The sequence below is a fragment of the Terrapene carolina genome, unplaced genomic scaffold (assembly GCF_002925995.2).
Source record: "Terrapene carolina triunguis isolate 2854851 unplaced genomic scaffold, T_m_triunguis-2.0 Scaffold194, whole genome shotgun sequence".
NCBI classification, from domain to species: Eukaryota; Metazoa; Chordata; order Testudines; family Emydidae; genus Terrapene; species Terrapene triunguis.
The window spans coordinates 6530521-6554326 of NW_020664545.1; the positions used below are offsets into that span (position 1 = coordinate 6530521).

Here is a 23806-nt window from a genome sequence, read left to right on the forward strand (position 1 = left end):
GGGGCAGGGCCGCGAGCCCCGGCGGCGGCTCCGGTCTCCCCCCCGGCGGCCAGAGCGCCGCGCCGCCCCCCTCCAGGTGCCGCCCCAAGCACCAGCTTGGGTGCTTGGTGCCTGGAGCCGGCCCTGAATGGAACAAACCCGTCAGTGCCCGGCTCTGGCACATCACTGAAGGAGATGTCCAGTGTCACCGGTGGGAACCGGGGGCTGTGATACCCAAAGCTGCTCTGCAGAATCCTGCAGTCATGTGTTGTTCCCAGGGCACTATTGGGATAAGTAGTTGGCAAACTGTGGCTGTGGGGACAGCCCTCTGAGCGCCCCCTCTCTCCCCCACCCCCGATCCAGAGCTTAACCGGCGTGAGAGCCGAGCAGGAGGGGCGTTTGGGAGGGGGAGGTGGCCCGTCAGAGATTGCCTTACAAAGCTGTTCTCTGAGCTGAGCCCGTTTCTTTGCCCTTTCCCTTGGGGGTTGTGCACACTTGTGTGTCCTGTCCCCTCCCACCCCCTCCCCGTCCCTGACTGCAGGTCCCGAAGGCTGCAACCTCTTCATCTACCACCTCCCTCAGGAGTTTGGAGACAACGAGCTGATGCAAATGTTCCTGCCCTTTGGCAACATTATCTCCTCCAAGGTGTTCATGGACCGAGCCACCAACCAGAGCAAGTGCTTTGGTAAGCAAGCCCCTTTTCCCGCAGCAGCAGGGGGCTCTGAGAGGCTGGATGAGACCGCAGTCATCTGGGGCACGAGGTGGAAAGGGGATGAACTCCCCTGGGGCATGGAGCGCTCTGATCTAGAGGCATTTGGGGCACTCGAAGTCCTGCACCTGGTTCTGGGCAGGGCTGCCCGGGGCGGGGGGGGCGGCAAGTGGGGCAATTTGCCCCAGGCCCCGGGCCCCAAAGGGGCCCCCACGAGAATATAGTAGTCTATAGTATTGCAACTTTTTTTTATGGAAGGGGCCCCCGAAATTGCTTTGCCCAAGGCCCCCTGAATCCTCTGGGCAGCCCTGGTTCTGGGTGGAGTGTGAGAGCGGAAGTGTGAGAGAGTAGCTCAGCAACGTGTGTGTGTGTGGGGGGGGGTGTGCGCGTGCGTACGCACATGCGTACTGGGGCTGTGTATAGACTGGGTATGTGCACACACCAAGGGATGTATGTGTATGAACTTGTGCATGTGTCTGTGTATATACCAGGTAATTGATTTTGTGTGTCTGTGTGTGTGTGTGTGTGTGTGTGTGTGTCCACGCTATCAGTGTAGGTACGCACATGCCCCTTCCCCCCAGCAATATGTCAGCACATCAGCCTAGAGGAGCCAGGGCATGGTTCGTTTATAGGGGCTTGTTTCGGTCGCTATGGTTATTGGTGTGTGTGCTCGGTGTTTGTGCGTGACTGTGAACCGGTGGAGGGGTGTCTGCTGCTGTGCGTGCACAGAATTTATGGCGGAGGGGCTGAGACTCGCACTGACTGTGGCTCGGAGGACGGTGACATCGGGGGGGGGGGGTCTCTCCTCTCTGATGGGAGCAGATTTCACCGTCTAGGCCCAGCTCCTGCGCCCGTTCTGTCTGCTGCCATCACCAGCCGCCTCCTGCTACCGCTCAGCAGCGTCCATGGAACTTGGAGATCACGGCTGCCGGGCATGAGGTTTCTCTTGGGCAGCAGAGGCTGATCCCATGGACTAGCAGGGCAGAGACCTGGAGCTGGCCTCTGTAGTCAATGGGGAGCCCGTGCAGAGTGGAACCCGGGGTGCTCACCAGGCAGGCTGCTGCCTTTTCCCCCAGCTGGAGCGTTTTTTCAAGGCATGCGGCCTCATTCCTAGGTAGCCTGAATTTCAACGGTCAGGCCTGGAGAGCGCAAAGGTGCCCATCACTGTGGCAGAGCCTAAATCTAGTAGCCCGGGGCGCAGCCTTTCGCCCCGTCGCAGCTGGAAGGGGGATGTTTTCTACTGGCATGGCTACCCTAGGTGGATGGATTTGGGCCAGTGCACCCCAGCCGTCCTGGTCAGACGCTGGGGCCTTAGACCCGTGAGAAACTGCGACAATCTCCGTCCCCCCCGGTCTTCGTTCTGCAGGTTTTGTGAGCTTTGACAACCCATCCAGTGCCCAGACTGCCATCCAGGCCATGAACGGCTTCCAGGTCGGCATGAAGAGGTTGAAGGTTCAGTTAAAACGACCCAAGGACGCCAGCCACCCCTACTGACAGCGTGTGAAGCCAGGATTCAGTGCTGCAGCACAGGTAACGCGTCCGACCTCCCAGCCCCTGCTCCTCCACCCCAGTCCACCTCCACCGCTGCCCTGGGACTCTGCAGCTGAGAGAAGCAGGTTAACCAGCTCTCAGTTGTTCAGCAGCCCCTGTCCATCCTGACTGCCCTGCCGTAGAGCTAGGTATTAACCCTGAGAGATTGTTTTCAGGTGGGGCGCGTGACGTGGGCTTAGCCTGTGGCACAGTCTCCCAAGGTCAGTGGTGGAAGCCACAACACGTGGGTCATTTAAAAATGGACTGAAGCATTCACTGGAGGGAACAATCCAGCTGTGTGGAGTAGACGGGGACCAAGGGTTCTTATGTCCTAATACAGCCAGAAAGACAAAGAGCTTCCATCTCTGCTCTCTGTGGACACTGGGACAATACATTAGGTTAGGCACAGGGGGCTGGGGTGATGCACCACTTCTGCTGTTTAGTTTGGACGTGGTTTGAACTTCTGTGGTGACAGCTTGTTTTTCTCTTTTGGCTCCCCTAGGCTGGAGGGGGTTTGCTAGCTAGGGCACTGGTGGAAGGCTTTGGAGCACGGTGAAGTTTGCTTGGCATCAGGGACCCAGCGAATGCTGGTTTTTGCAGCCGTTCCCATGGGAGAAACTCTTCTCCCCGGGACGCTGCATTAGGAACTCTAGGGATGCCGCAGCTTCAGCAGGGACATGATTAGCGGAGGATGGACGTCAGCCACCACTCACGCCTGGCCATCCTCTCAGACTGGGCTTGGTACTTGCTTTGGCTGCCAGCGCAGATGCGTCCACTTGCACTAGTGTTACTGCAGCATTCGGGGCTGTCCCTCTCCAACACTCGCGTCAGATGTTTCTAATGGGTTGGGGTGATCTGTTTAACCCCCATCACAGAGCATGTTCCGGGCACTTCGTGCTGCCACAGGACTGAAGGCAGCGAAGCCCTGTCTTCGCTGGCAGCCAAACCAGTTCTCAGCCCAGCGTCAGCCATACTCCTTCAGTGTGGGTCTCTGCCCCCAGCGTTCTAGTGGCTAGACCATGTATGAAGGCTTCTGAGTCTGGTACAGCCTTTGAGCTAATGAAGCTGTCTCTTCAGCCCTCAGGGATCCAGTGGTGGTGGGTTCAGGGCCTTCCGACTGCTGAGCTGGAGGGGTGGGGAGAACCCTAATAACATGGGGTCACTTTCATAGAATCATAGAATATCAGGGTTGGAAGGGACCTCAGGAGATCATCTAGTCTAACCCCCCGCTCAAAGCAGGGCCAAGCCCCAGACAGATTTTTGCCCCAGATTCCTAAATGGCCCCCTCACGGATTGAACTCACAACCCTGAGTTTAGCAGGCCAATGCTCAAACCACTGAGCTATCCCTCCCCCAATGGAGGGGAAGGACAAGGAGAAGCCTTGATGTTACCTAGGGCCTCCTAACCTCCCACCCTCTTTTCACGCAGGCAAAGGAACCGTCCAGAGGAAGAAGAACTTCTGCTTCAAGCTGATTTCAGGAGAGGCCAGTAAATTTAAGAACTCTTTTGACACCACCCCTTTCCGTCCCACCCTGCCCCCCACCCCGAAAACGTGACGCTCCGAAGAGAAGAGACGCTTTGGAAGGCTTGACATTGACCCAGCGGGAAGAGTCTTGTCACAACCGGCTGCTGCCACCACCACCATTACTGGGGGAGGAGGGGGCCAGAGAAGTAGACACTCATGGGGACCAGGCTGCCTTCTGCTCGGGATAGGCGTGGAGTGCCGTGGACTAAGAAAACTTAATTGTTGCGTCTCTAGGTCACCACAGCAACTCACGGGATTTTGGCTTTCACCCTTTCATATATAAATATAAATATATATATAATATATATATATATATACAGTCTCTATTTTTTTTTAACGTAAATCACAGGACCAAACTTTTCCATTCAGAGACTCCCTCCTCCTCACCTCCAGAGGGGTTAGGAGCAAAAGGGTTACTGCTGGGACAGCACCTCCTCTACGGGGACTGCACAAGGGCCTGGACATTGTCAGAGGACGTGGCCACGGGGAGATCCTCTCTCCACTTGGTATTAGCAAGCGGTGAGGAGAGAGCGAACTATATACCTCCAGGAATGGGGTAAGGCCACCTCAAGATTCACTCACCCATCAACCTTAGCACCAGCTTGGTTAAGGCTATTGAGAGCTCTCAGTCTTACTTCTTAGAGGGCTTCTGGAGACCAGGCTACGGGAATTTGGCTCTGAAGCCCATCCTGAGCGCTCCTGGAATGGGAAATAAGGTACCTTTACCCTTCATCCCCGGCAACAGCAGACCTTCCCCGTGCTCAGCAAAGAACCCTTGACTTTCATCGTTCTCCATGGCAACAGGGAATTTTTCCCAACCTATCAAAGGCGAGCGCTGTAATCCTACAGCAGAGAGATGGAAGCCTGAAATGGCCTACACGCTGCCTCCACGTTCCGGCTAGAACATAGAGCTCTTTATCAAGCGTTAGCATTTCCAAACCAAACATTCCATTGGCGACGATGTTTACTCCAGTTGATGACCTCTTACCCCCTCCGCAAGGCTTTTCAGAGCAGATGCACGGAGGATAACATTGTAAAAGAGGTTGTTTTGTTTTTTTCAGCATTCCTCCCCCTCCAAGGACAAATTATACAGTATGCAGCATATATAGATATAGCTATAGATATAGATACACTTAAGCACAGAACCCAGGTCCGAGCTTGGTTAATTGGAGCTCTCCTAAAGTAGGGATCGTATGGACAAGCAGCATCCATTTAACAACTTGAAAGAGTCCCTTTAAGGATCTACCAAAATAAGTTTAAGCAAAAGAAAAAAACAACTTCTGAACAACTATTCCAGAGTTTGATAATGTGCGAAGAACATTCCTGTGCGTGTCTGCGTGCGTTTGTGTGTGTCTGCGCGTGTTTAAACAACATCAGCAGAGGGTTGGTGGGGAAAGACTGATGTAGCAGTTTTAGAGAGCGCTGAGGACTACGTTTCTCTTGGGACCTTTATAATCTGTCGTCATTCTCCAGATTCCCATGGGCAGATGTTGCCCAGGCTCTTTAAGAAAGTACATTTGTGGCTCTTCACCAACCCTCGCTGTCTGATTCTGAGAGCACATGAGAGAGAGGGTGAAGTATTGAAAGCTTGTGCGTTTCTATCGTCCATGTTTACTGATTGTAAATACCATTTTTATACTTAACATCTATTATGTACGTGATTTGTACGATGTTCTTTATTTCTGCTACAAGTGATTTCATGAAGTTTGAACTTTAATCAAATTTTGAACAAAAAAAATATTACCAACAAACAACAAAACGAAAAAAAAAAAAAATAAGGACTTTGGAAATTTTAGGTTGAGCTGGTTTGAACTAAGTGTCTAAGATCAGTTTCTTCCATCACAGTTACCAATGTGACCGATCCGGTGTTGCAGGTGAGATTCAAGCTATGTCTTAATGTCAAACTCCTCGCTCTGGTCTAAAGAATCCGAAATTTATTTAATAAAAGTTTTACTTGTTAAGTAACTGGTTTTCGGCTGTTGGTTGTGTCCGTCGCCAAATGGTTGCTTGGGTTTGAAGACAGTCAGGAGGGCCCCAAATGAGTAAAGCATTTAAATAAAGGCTTAAGTCCATCCTTACTCAGCAGATCAGTTGGGGTACATCTGCACTGCAGCTGGGAGATGAGATTCCCTCAGCTCAGGGAGATGTATCCGGGTTAGCTTTAGTGGAGCTACTGCACTGAAGATAGCAGCGTGGCCGTGGCCGCAGGAGCGTTGTGACCTCTAAGCACCTACCTAAGACCTCAAACAGGCTCATACTTGAGCTGCCAGCCCAAGCCGCCAGGGCCACTCCGCTGTTTTTAGCACACTATCTTGATCAAAGCTAGCACATGCATGTCGCCCCCAAGCTGGGTATTACGTCAGCCAGCTGCAGTGGCACTATACCCGTAAGCACCGCTCCACAGTCAAGCATGTACTTAAGTTCCCTCTGTATTCAGCAAGGTCTGTAGCCTTGGGAACGGACAGAAAGTAGGGTCCCATTCAGGCTATACGCCAGCAAATGTCCTTATAAACAGGCATCCCTAAAGGGCAGTAGCTCTCTAGGACGTTAGATGGCACCAGCCCCATAATAGCTGCACACCACCCCAGCACCTCTCCATTTATTGGCGCCCGCAGCCCTGGTGAACGCTGCGAGACAGGGAGTGGCAGCATTTGCGTTTGAGAGCTGGGGACATGGAGGCCAGGCCCTGAACTGTCCATTCGCAACTCCCCGCGCTGTGCTTTAGCCACAGCATCACGCCAGCAAGCGGTTTCAGCCCCGGATCTAGGTGACTCGCTGACGAGAGTTGGCCAGAAACGTACACTTTGGTCTGCAGCCTCTGAAAGCCAACCGCATCACACGCGCCCCCGGCTCAGTGCCCTACACCGATAAGCTACAGCAGCTACAAGGCCAATGGGTCTTCTCTCCCTCTTTTAATGTGTTCGTTACAAAGTACAGCGGTTTTATTTTTAACTGATTAGTTCCCACCGCAGCTCTGTAAATAAAATGGACCAGCCCTTCAGGACTCAAACTCGACGCTGGCCCATCTATTAACTTAGACCAGAATATCTGAGCTTGGCGAGAGAGAGAGAGAGAGAGAGAGAGAGAGGAAAAAGCAATTTCAACCCTCCTCTGATCTGTAGCGTAAGGTAAGCGGGACTGTGGTCAGCCCAGGGCAGCAGGAGCTTGTGTTCGATATTAGCTCAGTCCCGCTATGTTGCGTGTATGTTTCAGTTTCCCTTTCTGAAAATGGAATGAACATTTATTTTCCAAGCAGGCCTGGTTTAGAAAGTGCTTTGAGCTACTCCTATGAAAGGTGCTCAAGGAAAGCAAAGGTTTATGGGGAAATAAAGGCTCTAGCAGGCTAGCTTTTAATGTTTCCCCCTCAAAGTCATGGTGCTCCTGGCGGAGGTTTCCTGAGTGCTCTTATTGTTCTAGTTTACATTTAAACCATTGGAGACCGTTTTTCCCATCTCCGGGTGTTGCATTCAGAGGATGATTACAGTTTTGTGAGGCCCTGGGCCAGAGCAAGTGAGAGTCCCTCCCTACCCCTTCAGTCCCTTCCCCCCTCCCCCTCATGCTCCTACCAGGGAAATGGGGTCAGGGCGTAGGAGCTTGCCCTGCCAGGGAGCGTGGTTGCAGCCTGGGGGCAGGAGCGCCAGGTGGGTGGACGGAGCGGGGCAAGCCCCCATGCCCTAATCCTGCTCCCTGGCAGGAGCGCTGGATGGGAGGGGAGTCAGGGCATGGGGGTGCCCATTTTTCCAGGGCCCCCGGACATGGGCTCTGTTGGCCCAGTGGCTAATCAACCACCGGCTGCATTGGTCAGTTATCTCACAGCTACAGGCCTTTGTTTACTGCAACGATCACTGGGCTCATAGGGGAGACTGAGGCTTTGGGTTTGAAGCACTGGGGAGGTCCTTAGGCAAAGAATTATTGCCAAGAGGGGCTGGACGCTTGTCCCGTACTGCCCAGGTCGAGCCCCAGCCCTGCTCTTGCGTGTTCTAGAACAGGGCGGTTTCTCCGTTGACAGTAACCAGCTGAACAGAATCAAGGTAAAAAGAGAGGGAGGGAAAGTGGAGATTGGAGACCTAAAGTGCAGCCCGGTCCAATACTCCACCCACTGGCTTGGGCAAGATGTCCTCACGCAGAGCCACAGCTCTAGGGCTGCAGCCCCAGGCCAAAGCAGAGAAAAAGGGGCCGCAAGAGGAGGCGAGCAAATGGAAGCAACACGCTGCCTGCTGCAGCGGAGCGGCTTGGGGCCGGCCCGCTTCATTCCAAGGCCAGCTCACCTAGCAAAACGTTTTGCTACCCTAGGCTGGAGGTGGGGCAGCAAAGGAGAGCCCAGTGCAGTGGCAGGAGGGGTGAGCCATGCCCCCCCTCCCCCATCGGATCCTGCTCAAGACCGGGCAGCCTCTCTCACCACCGCTGCGGGAGGAACACGCTGCGGAGCTACCGCAGGTACGTCGCAAATGGAGCTTGAGCCCTGGCGTCTGCTTAGCCTAGCCGAGATCACGCTGCAGGGTACAGAGGGACATGCTGGCGGAGAGGAAAACTGGGCTTGGGGCTGGTAAAGGCCTCTGATGAATGACCAGGCTCCAAGCGTGGAGGCTGGTTTCTGCAGAGAAGGGAAGCTCTCACTCCACCTTTCTTCTCGTGCCATTTGTTGCAGAGGGCATTACATCTACGCCTTGACATTGAGGGACCAGCAGCCCTTGTACCCGAGCACATCGGGGATCAGGCTGCAGGCTCAGGCAATTTGACTCCTTCCCTGCATATAGGCACGAGACCACGGACACTTTAAAAAACAGCGGTTTAATTAAAATAGAGGTTAAAATGCTATGAACAGCTGGTTGGGGGGAGGTTTAGAAAGTCCACAAAGAACAGCAGCGTGGAGGAACACCCGTTGTACAGAACGTACAGACATAGTTACAGGCTGGAGAGCACAAATCTACACGTCTTAGCAGTGATAATAAGAGAAGCTGTTTCCTCAGGCTCGGCCGCTCCCAAATCCACGAAGGGCTCTGTCTGGGCTCGGGCTAGTTGAAGCCACGGGGCGTGTGTGTCTGGCTATCGTGACCATTGCACAGGTTAGACAGCTCTGCGGGAGGAACAGCGCGAGGCCCCTTCCTGCTCAAACCAGCAGCTTTCCTCGGGGGCATTGGAAAGGAGCCAGGTTTCACGGCGTAGTTTCCTGAGGCACGGGGCTATGTGCAGACAGGGCTTCTGAGTTGGCTTTGTTTCTACAGCCATCGCTCTGGATCTGGAGCGCAGAGGAAACAAGGGACCAGTACACCAGCCCCAGCCGTGTAGTATGCCCCCCCCCAGTTTGCTCATCATGGCACAGGGAAGCAGAGCGCTTGGTAAGAACACCCAGTCAGCACGGGGTCAACCTAGGCGCACGGCGGCCATAAGATGGCAGAAATCCCTCGAAGGGCCACCCATGGGGAAAGCTGGAGGAGGTTCTGACTGGAGGACAGGGTGGGGAAGCACCTCAGGGACAGAGAAGGGGCTGGTAAGCAGGTATTATGGATGGGGGCAGCATTGCCCCCAGAGATGGCCAGTTGAGAGTCTGGCCAACCTACTAAGCAGCAGCCCTGGCAAAGCAAGAGCCGACGCTGGTCCCCGACTCTTGCTCACAAGGCAGGGGTGCAGCTGTAGTGTATGGGATTCAGAGGAGACCAGAACATCTGAGCAAGCCGCACTTTGCCTTCAGTTAGCAACAGAGAGAGGGAGTCAGCTGGACCAAGCAGGCCGGCTTGGTGGGAGGAGAATTTGGACCCTCCACTCTGCTCCAAGATTGGGAGGTGCCAGGGGCTTCTCTTTTCCTATATGGGGGCCCAATACTGACAAAAGGTCCACACTCATTAGCAGCACCAGAACAGCTTTAGGAAGGCAAGACCGCACCAGACTAACGAGGCAGCGGGCTGCCCAGGCCCGGGAGCGCCACTGGCCACGTTAATAGTCTTGGAGACCGTATGCAACTTGAGTCTGCTGGGGTACAACGCCTTCAAGTCTTCCAAGGCCCCGTAAGCAGCCATGGAGAACTCCGGGTCCCCCGTGGTGAGCAGGTCAAAGACGCAGGACTGGAAATACACGTCCTCCACCTGCAGGATGTGGCGACACTGCTCGGTGGCCATCTCCACGGTGTAGGCCCGTCGGGAGCTGGGCCAGAGGGGGCTGGAGCTCCCCAGACTCAGCCTGTGCTCCTGGATCAGCTCATTCTTCGGGCAGCCGTGCAGACAGAGCTGGAGGCCGGCGCTCTCCTCCGAGAGGTTCAGGGTCTCCTCCGGCACACGGATGGCGAAGGTGAGGTAGCGGCCCACTTGGCGGATGATGACGGTGCTGCCGATGTAGTTGGCCTGGATCTCCACCTGGCCGGCGTCCGGCTTTTCCAGGATGCGCAGGCTGCTGGTGCCCTCCTGCCACCCTCCAGTTCTTGTGCCGTCACTGAACGCCAGCGGCAGGTCCTCTGTGGTCGCCTGATAAACCTTCTGCTCCGTGCAGCCCTGGTAAGTCTTAAAGATCAGCGTGATCTGCAGAGGAGACGGAAAGCAACGAGATCAGCCTGGTGAAAATGCAGCCTGGTCCCCACCTCCCACTGCAGCTGTGTCCACTAGGGAAAGGCACCGGGCGACGTGGCAGCTCACAATGAGGCTTTGGGGATAGGCGCTGGAGCACCCACGGGGAAAAAACCAGTGGGTGCTCAGCACCCACCGGTGGGCCCCACCGATCAGCTCCTCCCTCTCCCCCACTCCAGTGCCTCCCACCCGACGAGGATCAGGGAGCCGGGGCTGGGAGTGGGGTCACAGCTCCAGGAAGGGGGGACATGGACAGGGATAAGGGGGCCGAGGTTGGGCGCAAAGCCCTGGCCGCAGAGCTATTGGGGGGGACATGGGCGTGGGGGGGACTGGAGGGGCCAGGAGCAGAGCTGGGTGGCGCTCCCTTCCCATCCCCCATGTGGCCTGGTCCCCAGCCATGCCCCCCCAAACATTCCTCCATCCCCCCACACTTTGGGGACCTCTGCCCTAAGCCACCTGTTCTCTACTTCCCAGTGACACATTCCACTAGAGCTGAAGCTTACCTCCCGCACTGTGTGTGCGGGTCGTGAGGAACCCAGGGGCCCCAGAATATCTATTCTGCTAGAGGCACCTTGGCTCAAGTCGTTTCAAACCTGGCAGCTGGGCCCACAACCTTAAAGAGCCGCTCACAGCTGCAGCTCTCCTCTGGGCCCCACAACCCTCCGCTGGCACATCCAGCTGCCAGGACCTGGTTCTACAGAGCACAGCGAGAGCTAATAAATCACAAAGTTCATCGTCGCTTCTAACTCCGACCTCGTCCGCCGTCAGAGCCGACGTCGCTTTTGGTAACCAGCGGGAAGTCAACCGGGCCGGCAGATGTCCACACAGCCTAAAGAGCGGTCACAAGGGTATGCTCAGCAGAAGGGGTAAGTGCGGGCAGAGGCTGACCCGAGCTGGGCTATCCCAGCCAACGTTGCGGTTCCCAAACTCTACTGTGCCTCTTTTATGGTTAGAGGCCGTCAACGTCCAGTGAGGCCAGCCCTGAACTCACTAGAGACAGCAGCTGTTTCAAGGCTCCTGCACAGGTTTAAACTTAGGCGACAAGAGGCCATCAGCACCGTGCCCTTGTCTGGCGGCAAGGGAAGCCAGGCGCCAGCCGGATACGTGTACAGGACAGGATATTTGCCTTCGTCTCTCAACAAGGCCCAACGCATAGGTGGGGCCCTTCATGTTCCGTTTTTATTTTATTTTTCTCGGGAATGGATCAGTGTTTATTACCACCACCCCAAAAACAGGTGAAAATCAGGGCAAAAAACTATTAATAATTTTTCTAGGTAAATAGCGGGTTTTATTGTGGTGGGCCGAAAGACAGGGGGGTGGAAAGTATCCAGTAGATGAAGGTTTTGAATTCTGTTCATCAATGTGGGGTGCTGCAGAACTAAAACAGAACTCAAAACTCAATGCCGCCACCTCTGTGTTTAAGGAAACAGTACATCTCTAATGCCCAACTAAAACTTTTCATTTGAATAAACAGTTTACTGCAGTAGACTTAGGCCATGTCTACACTACAAAGTTAAGTTGCCTTTATGGAAGTTGACATTAAGCCTCCGATTGAAGTAAGTCGACCTTGCGTGTCCACGGAGTGCATCCTCACTAGCAGGGCTTGCATCGAGGCACGGAGCACTGCATCATGGGTAGCTATCCCTCAGTGCATGTAGCCAAGTGGTATTTTGGGTTGGGCTTGCAATGCCTTATGGGACCAAAACATAGGCACGGGTGGTTAGGGGAACATCGCGTTAACCTCCCGTGATGCACTTACCTCCCTCCCTCCCTGAAATCAATGGCAAACAAGCCAAGCCTTTTTTGCGTCTTTTTTCGTGAGCCTGGGTTATCCGCGCGGACGCCATAGCACAATAAGCATGGACCCCGCGCAGCTGTACTCTGTTGTTCTGAGTGCCTTATCCTGCAGTATTTACACAGCCGATACAAGAGCCGCCACACGGAACAATGTGATGCCACACAAGCAACCCTGCTGGAAGGCCTAGAGCGAAGCAATTCACAGTTGCTGGTGACAGTCACGCATCACCTTGACACGGTTGAGCACCGTTTCTGGGCCTGGGAAACAAGCACTGCCTGGTGAGACCGCATCGTTATGCGGCTATGGGATGACGAGCAGGGCTGCAGAACTTTCCAGTGCCTAAGGCCACTTTCCAGGAACTGCGTGAAGAGCGTTCCCCGGCCCTGAAACGCAGCAATAGTAAAATGAGAGCTGCTCTGACAGCGGAAAAGCGAGTGGCGATAGCTCTGTGGAAGCTTGCAATGCCAGACTGCTACCAGTCAGTGGGGAACCAATTCGGAGTGAGTAAATCTAACGTGGGATCTGTTGTGATCCAAGGTTGCAGGGCCATTAACAGACTTCTGCTAAGAAGGGTAGTGATTCTGGGCAACGTGCAGGACATAGGGAACCCCATCGCGACAAAAGCATCCACTAGCTTGGGTGGGGCGATAGAACACATGTCCCTATCTTGGCACCAGACCACCTTGCCAAAGAGTACATAAACCAAAACGGGGTACTACTTAATAGTGTTGCAAGCGCTGGTGGATCACAGGGGCTGTTTCACCAACATCAACGTGGGATGGCCGGGAAAGGTGCATGACGCAGACATCTTTAGGAACACAGGTCTGTTCAGAAAGCTGAAAGCAGGGACTTTCTTTCCAGACTGAAAAATAACCATTGGTGATGTTGAAATGCCAATTGTGAACCTGGGAGACCCAGCCTACTCCTTGCTTCCATGGCTCATGAAGCTGCACACCAGCAGCCTGGACAGCAGTAAGGACCAGTTCAACCATAGGCTGAGCAAATGCAGAATGGTGGTGAAATGTACCTTTGGATGTTTAAAAGGTTGCTGGCGCTGTTTGCTTACTAGGTTAGACCTCAGTGAAAGCAATATCCCCACTGCTATTGCTGCCTGCTGTGTGCTCCATAATATCTGTGAAACAAAGGGAGAAAAGTTTCCACCAGGGTGGGGGTGGGGTTGAGGCAGATCACGTGGCAGCCAATTTTGAGCAGCCAGACACCAGGGCAATAAGAAGAGCACATCAAGGGGCTCTGCGTCTCCGTGAGGATTTGAAAACCAGTTTCAGCAATGAGCCAGAGTAATGGGACACTTATCTGTGTTGTTCCTTACCAAGCGGTCCTCTTCCTTACACTTTCTCCCCTTTAAACTCCACCCCCATCAACCACCATGTGTTGAATGAATAAAGAGCCTTTTCTCCTCAATCCGTTAAGTTTTATTATGCACACAACACACAGAGACAGCAAAGAAAAGTAAGATAACCTGGGGCAAAAGGGCTGATAACACTGTGGGGGGAGAAACAAGGAAAGCTCGCTTACAGATACACTGCAACAACAATTAAAGGTGTGGGAATGGGCACCTTCTGGTCCTTGTACCCTCCTCTGGTGTTGAGTGCAAGGGATACAGAACACCCCACATGCACACATCTAATAGGACGTTTGGGGGAGGAGGATGTAGAACTGGGCGATGATGGCAGCAGGTTCAGCATTGGCTGCAGCGGGACTCTCGCATCCAGCTGCCTTTCATGAACCAACATGTCTGACTGCTCATTCATAATCCGCAGCATCTCTTCCTGCATCCCTGTATGCTCTCCTGTCCTCCCTGTCCAGGTCCAGGTCCTCAGACAGTGCAATCCTCCATGCTCGGCGCTCCGTCTTGTCACTCTCGGAGGCGCACATTAACGCATTGAACACATCCTCCTGCATCTTCTTTTTCTGCCTTCTAATCTGGGAAAGTCTCTGTCCTGGTGTGGAGGATGCGCTGACAGACAAGGTTTCTGCTGCAAAGCATGAGGGTAGCATTGACAGTGCTTACATGGTTTCTGGTGCAAGGTAAATGTTTTTGGTTTTAAATTAAAAAAAAAAAAACCACCCATCAATGCATTTCACTGCAAGCCACAACGGAATCTCAACCGCTGGCTATTGCAAGTGTCGGTTTCCTGCTCCAGCTTGGGCGAGTAAGGCCACGAGGCATGGGCAAGAGGCCTTGTGCTGCTGCTTCTGTGGGATCACAGGTTGCAACTTGAGAAAAGCCCCCTTTCTCCTAGCAACCTGGATGGTGCTTGAGGACAGGCACCAGGGTAAAGCCCCGCCAATAGTTTTTTTTTACAAAAGCGGCACCGGGCTGGGGGGAAGGGAGACAAACAAGCTCCTCTCCCCCCCCCCCCCCCCCCCCCCCCCCGCAATACCCGGTGATCCCTTCCAACCACGGCACGTTTGGGAAAGCCTGGTTGTGACACTCATATTTCACCAAACAGGTGGTGGATTTCTTGCTGAATTATTTGTGGTTTAAGGGCTAGCATTGAAAGCTTCCCCCGTTCCCCCTAGGTGACCCTGTGCGATATCACTCTCCTGAGGGGAACAGAGGCGGCAAGGGAGCAGATACTGAAAGCGTCTGGGTACAGACCTGGTCCTTATGCTGCCATGCTGTGTGCTGCAATGATCCCAGCAGAGTTAATAGTGGAGTGACGCGGGAAAGTGTCCTACCGTGGTGAATGCAAAAAGGCAGCCCTTCCCCGAAACCTTCTGTAAGGATTGCAGAGTATCTCCATGGAGGACTCCCGGGCCATCCCCGTGCACATAAACCGTCTGTTTCGGAGAGCACCCTCGGCGTAGCTGGAGTGGCCACCGATACCCACTACACCTACTTTTTTGTTCAGATTAAACATAAAATATAATAGCCTGTAACCCCTACAGTTTGACTGGAAACGTGGACTCACCAGAGGTGCCTTTCCCGGCTTCACGCTCCACTGCCAACTGGTCCTGTGAAGGGATGGGCTCCAGGGTTAAAAGCAGTTCTTAGCTGTCGGGGAAAATGGATCCTCCGCTTGCCTGCCTCCAGGGGCGGCTCTATGTATTTTGCTGCTCCAAGCACGGCCGGCAGGCAGCTTTCGGCGGCATGCCTGCGAGAGGTCCGCTGGTAACGCGGATTTGGTGGCATGCCTGCAGGAGGTCCGCTGATCCCGCACCTTTGGCGTACCCGCTGCCAAATTGCCGCTGAAGCCACAGGACCGGCGGACCTCCCGCAGGCACGCCGCCGAAGGCTCCGACTGCCGCCCCCACAGCGACCGGCAGGCCGCCCCCCTGCGGCTTGCCGCCCCAGGCACACGCTTGGTGCGCTGGTGCCTGGAACCGCCCCTGCCTGCCTCACATTCTCCACCTCCTCTTCCTCGTCAACAATGTCCTCCTCGTTGTCGCTCGAGATCGCCTGGGGCTCCTGGCAGGTATCCATGGAGCGTTTTGGGGAGCGATGGGGTCGCCGCCGAGAATCCCATGCAGCTCCTCAGAGAAGCGGCGTGTCTGTGGGGCAAAACCAGAACGACTGTTCGCCTCCCTTGTCTTCTGGTACGCTTGCCGAAGCTCCTTTACTTTCACGCGGCATTGCTGTGTGTCCCTGGTGTAGCCCTTCTCCCCCCATGCGATCTCGGCACAGACATCAGCGTTTCTTCTGCTGGATTGAGCTCTGCCTGCACAGACTCTTCTTCCCCACACAGCAATAAGATCCACCACCTCCTATGTGCTCCACGCTGGAGCACGTTTGCGGCCTTGAGTCTCCATGATCAGCTGTGCTGGCGAGCTCTCCGCGCTGATCAAACAGGAAATGAACATTCAAAAGTTCCCAGGGCTTTAACAGGGGAGCGACTTCTTTCCTGTGTACCTGGGTGACGTGCAGTGGAGTTGAAAGGTCACAGCAGAGCACTGTGGGACACCGCCTGGAGGCCAATTCATTCGAATTACACAACGCCATGCCGACCTGCGGCTGTCGAATCAAGCGCTACGCCTCTCATGGAGGTGGAGTACAGAAGTTGACTTAGGTCGGCAGAAGGGACTCAGTAGTGTAGACACATACATTATTAGATTGACTTAAATGTAGCTTATGTCGACCTAAGTTTGTAGTGTAGACCAGACGTGTACTATTAGCCTATAAATATTTACATTTAATAATTGGACCACACTATTTGCAGCGCATACTTAATTCTTTTCTCCCGTTTTTGTTTTTAAACTTTCGAATACTTCCTTGTGTTCTGAAACGTATTCTCAGACACATTTTCATTTTCTTCCCATTTCAGTGTGTCAAATCTTTAAACCGTTATCTTCTAACAGCTTGAGATGTGTACGTGGCGGGCGTGACATTCATCAGTACCTTCAGATGCGCACACACTTCAGAGCTTGCGTGCAGGCCTGTTTGTTTATTGTGTGCATCTTCTAGACTAATACATAGTCTTATTTCAACAGGCAGCTTTGCATATACACACAGACTAATGTATTATCTTAATACATAGATCTCATGCAAGGTATCGTATGTTCCTAATAAAACCAGTTATTTTGTATATATTTGAATGATACACAAGTAGGGTGAAAAATCAGGAAAAAAACCAAACCCTGAATAATACTTTCTGTAAAACCCGGGTAAAAATCGGTTTAAATTGAAAACAAAGGGGCTTATGCATGGGGTAGGCAGGTAAGGACAAGTGCCCTGAAGGTTTCAGCATGGCACACTGTTCTCAAACTCCAGCCCGGGGCAGCCTACGGTCTCAACCTGGGTGTGCCAAGTTGCTGCTCCCACCTCTTATTATTTGTGTCGCCGTAGCACCTAGGAACGCCAGCCATGGGCCAGCACCCTTCTGTGCTAGGCTCTGTACAAACAGAACTGCCAGTCCTGTTCTGTCCATTCCCTCCGGGGCACCTGGCACTGGCCACTGTTGGAAGACAGGATACTGGGCTAGATGGACCTTTGGTGTGACCCAGTATGGCCGTTCTTATGTTCTTACAGTCCTCTCCCAAAGCACTTACAATCTAAGCCCCACTTCCTCCTAGTTCTAGACCCATCCCCGGCTCATGGTTTCCAGAGACTCTGACCAACTAAACTAGAGAGAATCCTTCTTTCCTGCTACTCCAAGCAGCATTTTTTCCCCTCTCCCTTTGTGTGGGGGAGATGGGGCTTCTTTGGTGTACGTTCACCCATTACCGGCTGTGCAGCTGAAACAATCTGCAGAGGAGGGGATGTCAACACACAGGACGGCAGAAATAAGCAGTCTAGGAGATTGGGGATGGGGAGTTAGGTGGGGGCCTCGGTCACCCACAGAGGGAAATCAGTCCTTAACGAACCGAAAGCCCTACCAGCAGCATGAAGAACTGAGCAGCTGACGTACCAAGATGGGGGCTGTAATTAAGCCCTGCACTGTAACTGGTTTATTTTCCCCCCCTCACCTCCGAAGGGCCAGTTCCCGGGAGCCAAGCCCTGCAGACGTGGCAGAGCAACAGTGGCTGCTGGGTGAGCATTAGCCTTGACGATGAAGACCCGTCCTTCCTTAGCTGTGCTAGCCACAAGGAGAACGAGCGTAGCAGGGACCACGCAGGGTGCTCAGCCAGTTAAAGCTGGACCCAGAACGCAGGCGGACGGCCCCAATCTAAATCAACCGCCAAGAAGCTGAAGCACCGAGGGGGGGAAAAACCCTCCCAGCTTCCCTCAACTGGAGAAGACCCAGGAGGAAACAGGAGGGGAGCCCCTCTGAGCGAGCACCCAACACCAAGGCTTCAAAGTTGTGGCACTGACAGGAGGCCCTGCCACGAGGCGGGTGGAGGAGCAGCTGAGGGGGTGCCCAGGTGTGAGGTCAGAGCTGCAAAACAGAACAGAGTCCCCCAGGCTCGCAAGCTCAGCTGGGTAGCAGGCACCTTCCTGAGACCAAAATACACGTCACCCCAGCAGCAGGAGACCCAAAGGGAGGTCAGAACGGAGGGTGTGGGCCAAGCAGAAGGTGGAAGCACCTGCAGAGTTGGCATTTAACGAGCACTAGAAAAGTAGCCGTGAACCTCAGCAGCGATAGGAAAGCAGGATGGGGCTGGACGGGAGTAGAGAGAGGAGAAGATCTGCTAAAAGGGAGGCAGAAACCAACCGGGGGTGGGTAGAGATAAAGCACCCAGGAGAACTAAAGCAGCAGTGGCCAAGAAAAGCCAACGCACTGAAAGATGGGAAGGAAAGTGAGGGAAGTGGGCGTGGCAGAAGAGGGATTGAAAAAGGAGGTGGCATCACAGATCGCCACTGCAGGCGTCTCTGTGTCCAGGAGCCAGTGAGTTCTACTGGCTGGACCAAAGACAGACAAACCGGGAAGAGAAGCTCTTGGGTTGCCCAATACAGGGAGGAAATGATGCATAGGCAGGATCAGACTGCTCATTTGCCCGTCAGATAGGAGACACCGAGAGGTAACGTGGCCTAGCAGACTGATCACAGGGCTGGGAGCCAGGAGAGCTCCACTGCTGTCTCTCTAGCTCTGCCCTGACCGTCTCGTCCCCTGCCTGGCTAGTGACAGCTATTGCACTTACAAAGAATCAGAGACTATCAGGGTTGGAAGGGACCTCAGGAGGTCATCGAGTCCCACCCCCTGCTCAAAGCAGGACCAATCCCCAGACAGATTTTTGCCCCAGATCCCTAAATGCCCCCCTCAAGGACTGAAGTCACAACCCTGGGTTTAGCAGGCCAATGCTCAAACCACTGAGCTATCCCTCCTCCACCATTAAAAATAAAATGGGCACATTGCATAAAATGCCAGCACTGCTGTCAAACTTGTCCTAGGCGCACAGGGGCTGATTTGAAAGGGATTTGGGTGTTGCTGGGCTGAGCAGACCAGTGCTTACCTCCTAGGAAGCTTGCCACCCAATGGCATTTTTGGCCCCGAGTTAGGCATCTCCATGCCACCACGTCTCCTTATAAAGGGGTTATAAAGATACAACCCTCTCCAATGCTTCACTCTGCTTACCCCGGCTAGTGCTACTGAAAACAGCTGGTCACCGAACAAACAGGTAACACCCCGGAGGGGGCTGATAACAGCCTCCAGTTAAACTGCAAGAGCAGGGCAAAGGTAGCCGGAGAGCCCAGGAAGCCACAGACGCAGAGGAGCACAGTTCAGAGCTGCTGGTCTAGTCTGTGGAACAGGCGACCCCTCCTGCATAAAGCTACCGACTCCTGACACACTAAATGCAAGGGGTAGAATGGCGCAGGGCCTCGGTGTATTGGAAATGGGCCGTGGGTCCCAACCAGGGGTTCAGGGTCCCCTGGGGGGCTGTGAGCAGGTTTCAGGGGGTCCGCCAAGCAGGGCCAGTGTTAGACTTGCTGGGCCTAAGCCCTGCCGCCCAAGGCTGAAGTCCGGGGCCCTGAGCCCTGCCACGGGCTGAAGCAGAAGCCTGAGCAACTTAGCTTCATCGGGCGCCCTATGGCGTGGGCCCGCGGGCAACTGCCTCGCTTGCTACCCCTTAACGCCGGCCCTGCCTTTTTATAACGAGTTGTGGCACTGGTGGGACGTGGAATTTTTAATCACATGTTGGGGGGGGGGGGCTCAGAAAGAAAAAAGGTTGAGAACCCCTGGTTTAAGCCTGGGTCTAATCCCAGACTGGCAGGCAGAGTTTAGGTCGTTACCATCAGACGCGTGCAGGGCACATGACCCAAGTGAATGGCTTTATTCCTAGAACGCTGGTTTGCTCATCACAAAACCCGCCACCTCCCACACCCGGATATTCCCCATGGCCACAGCCCCTGGTGTTGGTGCTTTAGATCACGCAGCAAGGCCGAGAAGCCTGCAAGGCCAGGGAAAGACGCTTGCATGGTTAATGCTGGTGCCGTACCCCTCCATCAGATCAAAGAGGGAACCTGCAGTATGCCATGTTGTCAGTCCAACACTACCCACATGCACGAATTAACGCTACTAGAAACAAGACAGAAAACGGTGGTTGTTGGGATTTTCATACTGAAGCTCTGGGATATCGTAGCAACGAGCACATACTGTTGAAGATGCAGCTAGACAATCCAGCAGTCACACACAGTGTTGGAGAGGAGAGCCAGTTTCGATCAAGAAGGGATCTTAGCTGGGACACTGGAGTCAATCATACTTTGCCCTGAGCCCATCTCTCCTCTGGGGCTCTCAAAGAGCTTCACAGAAGGGTTGTCTCAGATTAACAGGCCCACAGTCACACCCCAAGTCAGTGCCTGAGCTGAGAATGGAGTCCTACTCTACAGCATGGCCCGAAAGAGGGTCCTGACAGGGGCTGTCTTCTAGTCCAGTTCTGCTACTGCGCTCATCGGTGCAGATCTGAACAGCTGCCAGTGGTACACTAAGAAACATGAGCAACATCTGTCACAAATCACAATTCCTCTGCCTTCTAGTAGGTCCTTGACTGTCTTTCTGTAGGAGGGGAGGAGAAGGATGTAGGCCAAGGGGTTTTTAAACAACGATTTTTAATCTTCCACCCGGAGTATTGCCAAAGCCGCCCGCCTCCGACCAGGCTGGAAGAAAAGCTTTTCACCCTCAAGACCTGACCTGTACAGAGGGTTTGGGGCTACACAGAGCCCTCGCACTTCCTCAGCTCCTGCTCACAGATGCGCTGCCTCTCCTCCCTAGACTTCGTCCAACTCCAGAGATCTCACAACAAAACTCAGTTGGAAACAGATTCACTTTTCCCGTCCCTCACTTAAAGCCCTGAAGTGAAGCCAGCTTTGCCTGAAGGTTTGGGAACCGGTCCTGAGTTTGTCGCAAAACTCAGCAGGTTTGGGGCGCTTACACACGGAAGGGTTGCACAGCTCTGCTATGGAGGCAGGCCCTCAACGTCCCCCGGGGTCCGAGGGCACCATCTGAACCTCTAATGCCATCCTGTAATTACGGAAGACCATGGTAACAGGACAGACCTGCGAGAAAGGTACAGAACAAACACACACAATTCTAAGCCCCCATCTAGGAGAGGCGGTTTCCTAAGTACACACTCTGAAATTCACTTCCTCCGATGACCACAAGGGGGTAGCAGATCACAGCAGCTTAGTCCCTCCTAACAGAACCTATTAAGTAGAAGGGTAGGGAGTTGGGGTGGGGGGGGTTGTTTTGTTTTTTTAAAAAGTGCTCTGATTACCTTGCTGGTGGCCGTGGCGCTGGATCCCAGAACAACTGGGACGTTGGTGACCTGGACCGACAGGTACTGATTGTCTATTAGCGGCCAAGCGCCCTCTACTTTACACGTCTGAAACTCATCTTTAAAGGTCCTTAAATGAGGATCCCCAAATAATCCACAGTGGGCAAATTTCTTCTGAAAGCCAGATCTGCTCTCGTAGTTGCACAGCTCTGAAACCAGAGGGTCCGGTGTGCCGGGGGCTTTCGCCGAGGAAGTCGGCCCGTCGCTGGAGCAGTTGTGCTGCGGAAAGAGTTCCTTGATTCGGAAGACGGCCGAGTGATACACCAGGTCTCCCCGGCAGGATTTGGCTGTCTTTCTGGTGCACACAGAGTACGCCCGCAAGGCAATGCAATAATCCACGTCCAGCGGCGTCTCTTCTGGCAAGGCATGGGTAGGAGATGTGGCAGCCACGTAGTCTGCATTGCAGCGCTGGATTCGGCACTGCTGGCCACGCACTGCAAGGAGAAAAGGTCATTCTGATCAACAGCAAACATTTGACGGATGTCAATGATCCGCCCACTAACTAGCAACTAGAGAGGTAGGATCTGCCCTAAGCACAAATCATATAAAGATGGATCTTTCCCTCTCCCGACACAGCAATGAAAGCTCCTATCCAGGGGCTTAAAAAAAGAAGTCCTATAGGTAGAGAAAACGCAGAGGCCAAACTCTTCATGACAGCTTGACTGAGATATAGATGCTACCTACTGGCTGTTGTGACCCATCAACGCCTTGCACTTAAGATAGCACTCCATCTCCACGGCACTTTACCAACCAGGGCCATCACAATTCTCCTGAGACAGACAAGTATTAAGTCAAGAGTTCAGTATCACCAGCATTTTCTTATTAACTAAATCCCCCTCTCTCTAAAGCGGGGCAGAGCAAAAAAATAACCACAGTTAAAACATTTTTACAGAGTGAAAATAAAGGAGCGGGGTTACTTTTACAGAAAAATAGGTGTTGTGCATTACATGGATGTTACACAAGCTACAACGTACTAACATACGTAAGACAGCATCAGGCAGTGCAATGCAATGACTTGCATTTGCTTTTCATATACATACTATACAAAAGTGGCAAAACTATCACTGACATTTACCAGCCAAGTCACAAGATCGACTGCCTGCTTTTGCCATTAGGAAGAGGGAAAAAAAAAATCATCACGATTTACTTGTTATTCAAAATAAAGTTCCACGCCTCAAGTGAACAGAATTTTGAAAGGCTTGTTTATCCACCCACATTTTGTCAAGTGTGTAACAATCTGCAAGAGGTCTAGAATACTGTTATTCTTCCTAGAAATATCACTGCACTCTGTGTGTGTTGTGTTCTTATACACACAATGCTACACTGTTTGCTACCCTGAACCAGCCCACAAGTGTTAAAAGGACAAAACACAGGAGTTATTAAATTCATCCAGTATCCTCCCCGGAGGCAGATATCAGCAATGCAGCAGTTTTAGACCCAGCATGCAAATCTGTACTGATTAGCTGTAGATCTTAAACACACAATATCCGCCTCCCTGGAAGCATCTCACAGCCATGCGTGAACATACTGCTGTCACAGGTTTAGCTAGGTTTTACATTAAGGCACAAAACAGCTCTCCCTCCAACTCAGGGAAAAGAAGAAAAGTTACTTTCTATAGCTGAGCGTCTTGGCAATTAGAATAATGAACTGTGGACGGCGCATGGGAGTTAAGATTCCTGAGTTCTATTCCCAATTCTGCCACCGTCTTGTCTGCTCTTGGGGGGGGGGGGGAGAGAATCACTCAGGCGGAAGTTTTCAAAATCACCCACTAATTTTGGATGCCCAATTGGAGCCTGCCTTTCTGAAACGCTGAGCGCCCATAACTTCCAATGAACTCAGTAACAGCACTGGGTACTCAGCACCTCAGAAGTCAGGCCCTGGGCATCTCCAGCGGAGCACCCAAGAACAGACGCACCCCAAATTAGTGCACATTTGATATTTTTGATTTTTGCCTCCATCTGGAAATTAGGGAGAATTATCCACCTTCCTAAGTGCTCTGAGCCACATGTGACATCTGCTAGGAGGGACTGCGAGTCATTCACTGCATTCCCCACCTTTATGCCTCATTTACACTTCGACAGCTTCCACAATTAATTGTATTTTAATGTTTCTGCTCAGCATCTTGTGCAGTTTTTTTGCTTAAAAACCAATACTAAAGAGAGACGCTTCACTCCAATGGCCTAGGGATTTTCCTAGTTACAGCAACGGAGGAAACAGTTGACATCTGTTCTAAAACGACACCTTCTTAGACAGCGTCACAAAGATACAATGACCTCTACTAAGAGCCTATTTCCCCCTCTCACTTTAGGTTTAAACCAAAACCTTAATGCTTTGTAAAGAACAAAGTGAGTACATCTTCTACACGCACACCCCCTTTGCGGGGTAGAGTCACTGCAGGGTAGAGGGGCCCGGCCCTACTTCCACATCATTATTCTTCACACAGGATGCAAGAACATCTTGTGCAAACCCTCTACCTACTGGGCTGTATTTCATGCTTAGCTAGCAGAAATCGCAGGGGTTATCAGGCAGATCATTCC

At 53.0% G+C, this 23806-nt stretch overlaps 2 protein-coding genes across 2 annotated transcripts in view; one reads left to right on the plus strand and one right to left on the minus strand.

Annotated features, from left to right (window-relative positions):
• Window positions 1–3675, plus strand: part of CELF5 (CUGBP Elav-like family member 5) — a 57233-nt gene extending 53558 nt beyond the window's left edge. Inside the window, exons 11-13 of the mRNA XM_024221901.1 lie at window positions 521–664; window positions 2055–2218; window positions 3647–3675. Of these exons, the coding sequence (XP_024077669.1) occupies window positions 521–664; window positions 2055–2182 (272 nt within the window). The 3' untranslated portion in view covers window positions 2183–2218; window positions 3647–3675. The remainder of the gene's footprint in view (window positions 1–520; window positions 665–2054; window positions 2219–3646) is intronic.
• A 4840-nt stretch (window positions 3676–8515) lies between these two features.
• LOC112124869 (repulsive guidance molecule A-like) overlaps window positions 8516–23806 on the minus strand; it is a 15885-nt gene continuing 594 nt past the window's right edge. The window contains exons 2-3 of the mRNA XM_026654969.2: window positions 21210–21703; window positions 8516–10255 (exon numbers count right to left, since the gene is read on the minus strand). Of these exons, the coding sequence (XP_026510754.1) occupies window positions 9587–10255; window positions 21210–21703 (1163 nt within the window). The 3' untranslated portion in view covers window positions 8516–9586. The remainder of the gene's footprint in view (window positions 10256–21209; window positions 21704–23806) is intronic.